Source organism: Leptonotus elevatus, chromosome 6 (genome assembly GCF_054856555.1).
Source record: "Leptonotus elevatus isolate MCC_2025b chromosome 6, RoL_Lele_1.0, whole genome shotgun sequence".
Taxonomy (NCBI): Eukaryota; Metazoa; Chordata; class Actinopteri; order Syngnathiformes; family Syngnathidae; genus Leptonotus; species Leptonotus elevatus.
This window is the reverse complement of record NC_141244.1, coordinates 17,038,926-17,047,887: the sequence shown is the minus strand read 5'-3', so window position 1 is coordinate 17,047,887 and position 8,962 is coordinate 17,038,926. Positions and strand designations below refer to the sequence as shown.

The window sequence follows — 8,962 nt, the reverse complement described above, 5'->3', positions numbered from 1 at the left end:
TCACTATGGCAAACCCACAAGAATTAGTCAGTCTGCAGATAACAATTTTTACAATAGAAGATTTTTTCCAAGAGAATGACTCATAGATGAGCTCTCGTGTTGTTATCACATCATAGGTCACACTTTGCCTATTATATACACAGATGTGGCCTCTTTTTGCCTACAAAGCCGCATAGAAAACATTTCAAAATACAAAAACCTATGACATAGCATTTGGTGCATCACGGCTTTCAAATGGCACGAGATATTGAAATACACAATAGTAACGTGCATGTAAATGAAAATTGAAGTGTTGCATCATTTCCTGTCATATATGGCACCATTTAATAAGATATGTGTGGGTGTTGCGTGTGCGCAACTTTACACAAGACGGAAAAACACAGAAGGCTTTTACTATTTATTATGCCATATACAAAATAGTACCCGATGAGAGAACAATTTATTCATACACCAAAGATAAGACAAATGCTTGTAACATAACGTGGAATAAATATTGAAACAGTTGTCGTCAAGTGGACATTCTGCTATTTGACAGCAGTTTAAATATGAAGCAAAACTCAGCTGCGGTTAAAGTAGAACTGGAGTGCGGTCGGGAAAAACCGTAAGAATTAAAGCCCTGACAAACTGTCCAGTACATTGCTATTGTGCTAATGCTACGACACATAGAAAACATCCTTTTAATAACGACTCCCTAAAGCCAATGTACACAGCATTTTACAAGAAAATATAGAGAAAAGAATAAACCGAAGAAAATGAAGTGGAGCGTTGTAGAATGTGACACAATTGACAAAACATTTTCCTTCTCAATGATAACATTCATGTGCAACATTAACTCTCTTCTTAGGGATGCACTGAAAATTCATCCGGCAAAGATTTTTGGCCAAAAATGGTCACTCAGTCAATTAATATTTATTCGAAGAAGGCCATTTATCCAAATGCAAATATCCATATGTATTTATTTTTTTCTATTCGTCTGCCATTGGAGGGGGCTCAGGTAACAACCAATCATGGCTCACCTGCTTCTTGAAGCTAAGCTGTGATTGGTCATTACCTGAGCAACTGTGATGTCCTTTTCGACGTACTCTTCCCTTTTTCCCCCCTGTAAGTATCAGTGACGGGTATCGGCAGCATCCATTATACTCGATACCTTAAAATAAGGCCTGTATCAGCCCGAAACCGATACCTGGCATCGGTACTCTGTCGTCTCTATGCACGGAAACTCTCACATTTAAAAAATAATAATAATAATTACAGTATTATACAATACAGCTTTATTTTCTGTATTTGACTAAATTTTTATTACTTTACATTTGTACATTACTTAACCAGAGGGAAACCTTCAGATCATTTTCTGTTGAGAATTAGATTTGATATTCATTGTAGTGACTGGCGTTAAAAAGATCTTTAAAAGACACCGGTCTCATGTCAAACAATTCAACTTTGAAATTTTGCACACATACATAACATACGATACGTATGTGTGTACAATTATAATATAGTTACATATAATAACTAAATAATATAATTAAAAATAATTAAAGATGAAAATGGCCTCGCCAAAATTTTTGGATTTGAATGTATTCCGATTTCTTTCAGTCTTTTGGTTTTCGGCATCGGCTTCCTCATTTTCTGTTTCTTCCAAGAATTTTGATTTCGGTGCATCCCTACTCCTTTTTTTATTGTATTTGGCTCTTTGGAATTTCTTTGCCCCCCTGGAGATCTTTTGGCACAAAATACAGTTGTAACAGTGCTGTCAGCCACGGAATAAAGTGTGTGCGTGTAAAGTCAGTATCACACAATGATACACAATCTGCAACTAAAAACATGGTTTCCCCATAAATAATTGTCAAATAAAGTCAGATATTAAAATATATGAACAAGAGTGCGTGTTTTTACTCTTCCTGCCGCCGCGCTCCGATGACGTGCGGGTTGAACTGCGAGATGATGATGGTGATGTCGTCGCGGTACATGCGAGCCAGCTCCTCGGGCAGCGACAGCATCTTGGAGAGTCTCTCGTGGTCCACCGTGCCAAACTCGTTGTTGCCCACGGCGTGCCGCATCAGGTGGGTGGCCGCGTTCTGGTCCTCGAAGGCCGACGACACGCGGGCCTTGCGTTCGTCCAGCAGCCCCTGCATCTGTCCCAGGGTCACCCTGTAGCCTCCCACTGTCAGCGGCTGCTGCTGGTGCACGCCGGTCAAGTACTCGCCAACGATGCGGACCACTTCCTGTCTGTGCAGAGTCTCCCACAGGCCGTCGGATCCGATCACCTGCGGTGGGGGGCAGAGATTGGGATTCACTACGCGGAATTTAGAATGTGTTGAATCCGTGATGTTGACTGGTCACAACATGAGTTGCACTTGGACTTCTTCATCTAATGAGATCCCAAAATAATCTGATCAACAAAAATTATTTGGGTTACACTAAAGTGAATACCGTCCATTAATATTAAATTAACACCACTCTGATTCAGGGTTTGAATCGTTTTAGATTTTTCATTGTATTTAGTTTTTAATTCGTTTTGACTTTTGAATTTAGTTTTCAGAGCAGGTTTATTCGTTTGTATTCATTTTTCAAAAATGTTTCATTTTAGTTTAGCTAAAAACTATTTTTGAAGTGCAAGATAAAAAAAAAAGGTTGCCAAGTATTATGTTATGATGTAAACTACAATTCTCAAACGACTCTTTGACTTTCTTCTATAAATACAGCAATTGAGGCCAAGTGGGGCAGTAATGCATCAAGTTACCCATCATTATGATAAAGGATGTGCCTATTTTGTGAAGAGCATTACCACCACCTACAGGACTGGAGTGGTATTGACAAGCAGACGCTTTTTCAAAACAAGTTTGGGGATGTTTTGATCTTGGTAAAAATATTTTCTAGCCACATTTTTGAAGATACCATCCTTGTGAAGGATCTCTTGCAGGCGCACTTAACGAAGTGTACATCAGCGCTTGTCTCACCAGGAAGCGATCCTGCGGTCTGAGCCGGTGGTACGTGATCTCGGGCTCGGCCGTCAGGTACGGCGGCGTGTGGTAGTTGGGCGGTATGAACTTGGTGTGCTCGTTTTCGTGCAGCTGATCGGGCCCCGACTCCAGCACCCGCTTCTGCAGCTCGATGCTCCACTTGAACTTCACGTCGCCGAACGCTCGGAAGGGCATGAGCAGGCCCAGCAAACGGTCCTGAGGACGAGGACGACGACACAATGAGCCAGGCGGGCGTTCAGCGCAACCAACACCTCAAGTCGTACCTGTCGGATAACCGTCTTCCTCTCTGAGGGCGGGTGTTCTCCGCGAATCCGAGCCACCTCATCCTCGTTCTGGGCACAGTGGTCATTAGAGAGTGTGTGAGCGGTGAAGGAACCGTCCTCCTCCTGCACCCCTAACACCGCCCGAGCATCTCCTGCATTGGCTATATACCTTTAGGACAAGAGAGCGTTATTACACTTACTTGCCAACGTACAATTTTGTTCTGCGTGTACTTTAATATGAAATCTATCAATTATATCTCAGGAAAAGCATACATCTAGTGGGTGCACTTTATATACCAGTGCGCACAAAGAGACCAAATTTTACGGTATGTGACATTTGTTGTTATTCATACAGGTCTGCTCCATCGATGTGAGCCACGCATGCCGTCGCTCCAGAGAAGGCCACTCTCAGAATCCAATAGTGCAGGAAAGCATTTGGGTCTCCAACCTGGCAACCAGCAAATGATATTTACTCAAATGGGTGTTATAAATAAAATCAATGCATATACAGTGTAGTGTCGTCATGCGTGGTGTACCTGAGCCTCCAGAGAAATGTCATTGTCCAGCCTCTTGAAGGCGTTCATCAGAGCCTCCTGGGTGTCGGGGACGTCACCTGGGCTGAAAGCAGAAAGAGAAACAGAGCGCCATCGCAAAGATCAATACACTCTACTGGTTGCATGGCGGCTTATTTCCGGGAGATAACCGCACAGTCTGTGTTGTCATAAGCAATCTTTGTTTATTTATTACACCGTTGATTGTGCAACGTTTCCAACTTGAGAAAAATGGTGAGGTCTGTCATTTTCTCCACAGGCTACATTTCAACTGTGATTTTTTTTTTTTTTTTTTTTTAAAGTTCATTTGTATTTTATTGCCTGAAACACGGTATGTTTTGAAACTCTGCTTTTATTAAGCATTTTCACTTCTCAAGTACAGAAAGAAAACTGTAGACCTACGCAAGCCTGGGATGTCGGCAAGCAGCTTGGTGCAATGATTCGAAGATTGTCCGTGGGTGTGAATGTGCGCGTGAAGGGCTGCTTGTCTATTTGTGCCCTGCGATTGGCTGGCGACAAGCTCAGTCCTGTGCTCTCGCCTGTGACCCAAGTGAGGACAAGCGGTGCAGAGGATGGATGGATGGATGGATGACAGTTAATCTCCCTCGGGGCACCATGAAAGAGCTCGCCTCGTGGCGTGTAAATGATCATGAGAAGAGTGAGGGATGAGTCTTGGACGACACGGGCGGGGAGGTCAATGACCTAAGGAAAGCTGGGACAACACTTTTAAAGCATTTTGCTCACCATTCTTTGTAAGTGGGAAAACGTGCAAATTCAGCAATGCACTGAATATTTATTTTCCCACTGTATTAACAATGTTGTGTTGTGTTAATCAAAAGTAAGTGCAGGATGTCCCTGGCTTGCAACAGTGTTCCTCAATTTGTCTGATCGGAACCAGCCGTAGTCCATCACTTAATTACGCTAATTCAATAAAAGTTAAGTCAAAACTACAGGAAATATTTGTATTGTATCAATTCTTTAGCTGTCCTGTCGATTAAAGGCTAAAAATACCCCCCCCCCCCAAAAAAAAAGAAATGAAAAACAGTATGGTGACAGTTGAGTGTGCCTTCTTGTGCTACATGAACACAAATCACTGCACATTCGGAACCTCAAAAAGATATTTGTAATACTTGCATTTATTTTGCCACTTTTACTTATAAGTAGTTACTTAAAATGCATCATTTGAATTATTTTGTATTCATTTGACTCATTAAATAACTTATTCATTGATTTGTTATCAAACTTTTTACCCCAAGTATCACCTAAAAAAAAAAAAAAAAAATACTGAGCGCTCCAATATCACCATCATGATTAACATTAAAATACCTACAAATTTAACGTTGCGGCTAAATATGGGAAAATAAAAAGTTAAATATAATGGAACTGTGCTTAGGCGGTGATTCTTTCACGTACCACAAGAATAAGCTCAAGTACCACTAGTGGTATACTAGAACCACTTTGAGAATCTCTTTCTAAACTATGAAGCAAAAAAAATTTTTAAAAATAATTTTACATGTTTAAAAATTCAATTACAAATTAATTAATTAGGCCTTAATCAATAAGCCTTTTCCCCCTTAATGTTTTCTGCATGCTTCTTGTAAATATTTTTTCCTCTTTTTTTTCTATGCAATTCAATGGCTGTCAATTATACAGTCTGGTCTCTATCCTCCGCGAATATTGGGATCCACTGTAATACTTGAATTATTATTATTTAAATATTTTTTTTTACCTCATCTGCAAATGATCAGGCACATTAAAAATTCAAATTGCATAATTTATTATTATTATTATTATTTTTATACAGCTCAGGATTAGTGTACCCAATGTTTTGCCAGGCAAGTTTGCGTCAACATGTTTTTTTTTCTTTTATGCATGTCTTACTTGTTCAGATCGATGAGCTCCTGCCAGTACGTGCGTAGGCTGTTGAAGTAGAGCGTCTGGGCCTCCCTGCTGAAGTAGTCGTTGGGGTGCTTTTGCCACTGCAGGATGGGACTGAGCGCCCGGCCCGCTTCCACCGCCGCCTCCAGCTCGCACAGCGTGTCGTGCGGCAGCAAGGACACGGCGATGTAGTAAAAGAGCCTCTCGCTGAGCGCCTGGTGGAGAGGAACATCTAGTGATGTTGCAAGCTTACGTAATACCACACAATCACTGGCGGCAATAATTAAACACACCAGGAGGCTTGTGGAGTTACAGCACATCTGGAAAGTATTTACGCCGCTTCACTTTTTCCACATAAAGTCCACAACCTTACTCCAAAACAGTTTCAATTAAATTTTCCGCCAAATTCTACACAAAATAAGACTGCTTGCGCATGTAAACAGGTTATTTTGAAGGTTTCAGAAACCAGATTTGGACCATAACTGAATATTGACAACATGTGTACATAGTCTGTGTTGGAATGTCTTGATGAGTAGTTGCGCTCTACCTGTGCACAAGCGCATCCAGCGTGGCCATCAAACACACCCAGCAGCATTCCTCTCGTCTGCAGGCATGTTGCAGCACTGCGACGGTCTTCTATAGGGGCGTTTGCTGGCAGCTGATTGCTTTCAAAGCCCATCACAGATGACAGGTTCTTGCCATCAAACTCAGGCACCTGCGAGCAACGACACGCATCCAAATTGACAGGAACTGTGTAACACGGAAAAGACGTGGAAGCGTTTTCCAGCTAACCTTGAAGCTGTACTCGTTGGCTTTGAGGATGGAGTTGACTTGCGGCGGAGTGAGGATGTAGCTGTAAAGTGCCGAGGTGGTCTGGTAACATCTCGAGGGAGTGTGACTCAGGTGGGGAGAACGCCTGGAGGCGGGTCGCCGGGCGGAGGTACCCAACTGGGGCCGGCGGTGTTGGCATGGTAACAGATTGGAGGACAAGACCTTCGCCCGAGGCAAGCCCCTGAACAGCTGTGACATCACGGGCATGGCAGACGAAGCACTGCAGACGCACACAGATACAGTTAATTGTAGGATATATTCTCTGTTCGCATTCAGACAATGATTCAAAATTGAGAGCAAATGAATGTATCAAATGAAGGACCAGCGAGAAGAGGAAAAAGGCTATGTGAGGACTCCTGTCTTTTGATTGTAGTTTTACAATTGAGCCACTGAGAAGAAGAGTTGGCGAACTTATTATTATGATAATTTTTTTCAAGTTGATTGAAAAATTTGATATTTCAGTTTAGTTCCAATTTTGACAGAGGGCAGTCCACAATTTCACTCAGCAATTTTGTCATAATTCATTAAAGCAAAACTGGGCAACATTTAAAAAAAAAAGTAAGGTTCAGAGAGTGACAGAAGACTCAGAAAGTAAAATCTAAGTTACAAAAACACAAAAGAGTAGCCATTAACAAAAATCACTATGATATAAATCCCACAGATTTGATTGCAGCCATAATCCTTTAAATCGCTCTCTTCTCAGTGGCTAAACTAAGAATGTTAACTAATTTGTGGGACAAATCATCTTAAGACTGATTGTTGTATTGCATTTGCCTCTTAATAATAACTTTTTACTGTTTTACATGTGTATGAAGATAAGAATGTTAAGTTACTTAACAGATTGCCTGTACACTTGTACAAATGCCACGACGGCTCTGGAACTGATTATTTCTTACAGAAAAACACATGTGACGCATGCGGACAAGACTGCTTATTGTAGTGACTTTGCAGAAACCTTGTACCCCAGCTGCCTCCATAGCAAACAAGACCAATATGAAAGAAAAAAACCAAGGGATGTCTGCTTGAGGACAAAAAGACATGCTGTGAATGTTCAATTGTACTTGGCTTACACAGAATTAAGTAAACCCGCATAAACTAATGAGATCTTGTGTAGCTAAAGTCAAAATATTAGAAGCAGCAACACACCACGGTGCAACCAATTTTTTTGGCTGGTGCTTGTCCTCATTGGCCTGCGACCCTATCACAACATATGAACTTCATTTCACCATATAAACAAAACATGTAGCACTCGAGACAAGCACTAACAGTCAAGTCAGTAACTTAATACTCGGTGGCTTGAGTTGCAAGCTAGTGCAGGTCAGCAGGCTTGCTCAAAATAGCTTGACGTTTTGGATGGTGAGAAATGTTTTATGCGCTCATAACTCGGCGGCTTGGCTTCTGCTGTGGATGCGAGTTCCATGTTACATAATCAAAAAGTATGTCTGGTGCTCAGATGCTGCAGTAATAATACACCACTACGCAAAAGCGCTTGTATGTCCTCCATAAACACAAGACGAAAGTGAGTCAGGTTGACCACCAGGAAGGGAGCCAGTAGCTGAGGCAAAGTTGCCATATTTGTTGACATCACAAGCTTCACCGAGCTAGCAGCGAGAGGAGTGTCGAAGAAACAAACAAAAAAATGTTAGTTCGCAACACAAAAAGAAGAACCGCGCGACGACTTAAACGTGTGACAGATTTAAATCCAACAAAGTTAAGTACTCAATTAGCTTGTACATGCGTCAGCTAACAGGGCAGAGCTGCCAAATGCTAAACGGAATCAGGGTTACACCCACCACGATAGTGAAACTGTATCGAAGCCACACAAAAAAAGCCATGACTAAACTTGTCGGATTCAGTTATTTTCAACACATTGTAATGCAAACGCACAATATCACCCACCTGTACTCTTGAATGTAAATAAGTTGTTAAAGCTCATGGCTCGAGCCCAAGTACTGCCAGGCAAACGCCGTCGTCGTCCACCAGCGCCGCACCGCAAAGTGGAAGCTGATTGGCTGAGCGCTAACAGTACGGTCAGTCATGACACACAGGAAACGAACACTAACTTTCAAAATAAGACGTGTAAAATCAAAAGTTTGTGTGTCCATTTTCATTCCACATGCTCCACACACATACACACAAGTGGCAAACGAACTTACTCGCACTCTTTTAAGTAGAAGTACAGATATTGAACTTGTATTTAGGAAGGAAAAAAGAAAGACAGTGGTAAAAGTAGTACTAATTCACCTCCATTAGTAAAATAAATAAATATTTCAAGTTAATTTTAAAACTTCTCTGCTCATACACCCTCACAAAAGAATTCAGCACCATGTAGTAAAGTTATAAATAACACATTTTAACATGACTTTCCATACAAGGTTCGATAACTTGAGAACTGTTAATCAAAAAATTTATGAAGAGCGCTAAGGGCGCTAAACCAACCGCTGTTCAACACCAA

At 41.5% G+C, this 8,962-nt stretch overlaps 1 protein-coding gene across 1 annotated transcript; it reads right to left on the bottom strand.

Moving 5' to 3' along the window:
• Positions 1 to 382: 382 nt before the first annotated feature.
• Positions 383 to 8,511, bottom strand: pdp1 (pyruvate dehydrogenase phosphatase catalytic subunit 1). Its single transcript, XM_086079257.1, has 9 exons — positions 8,407 to 8,511; positions 6,469 to 6,727; positions 6,224 to 6,391; positions 5,680 to 5,891; positions 3,784 to 3,865; positions 3,601 to 3,695; positions 3,248 to 3,416; positions 2,961 to 3,179; positions 383 to 2,267 (listed from the first exon to the last, which is right to left on the bottom strand). Exons 2-9 carry the CDS (start codon positions 6,712 to 6,714, stop codon positions 1,893 to 1,895), a joined length of 1,566 nt encoding a protein of 521 aa, XP_085935383.1. The 5' UTR covers positions 6,715 to 6,727; positions 8,407 to 8,511; the 3' UTR covers positions 383 to 1,892.
• Positions 8,512 to 8,962: the final 451 nt, after the last annotated feature.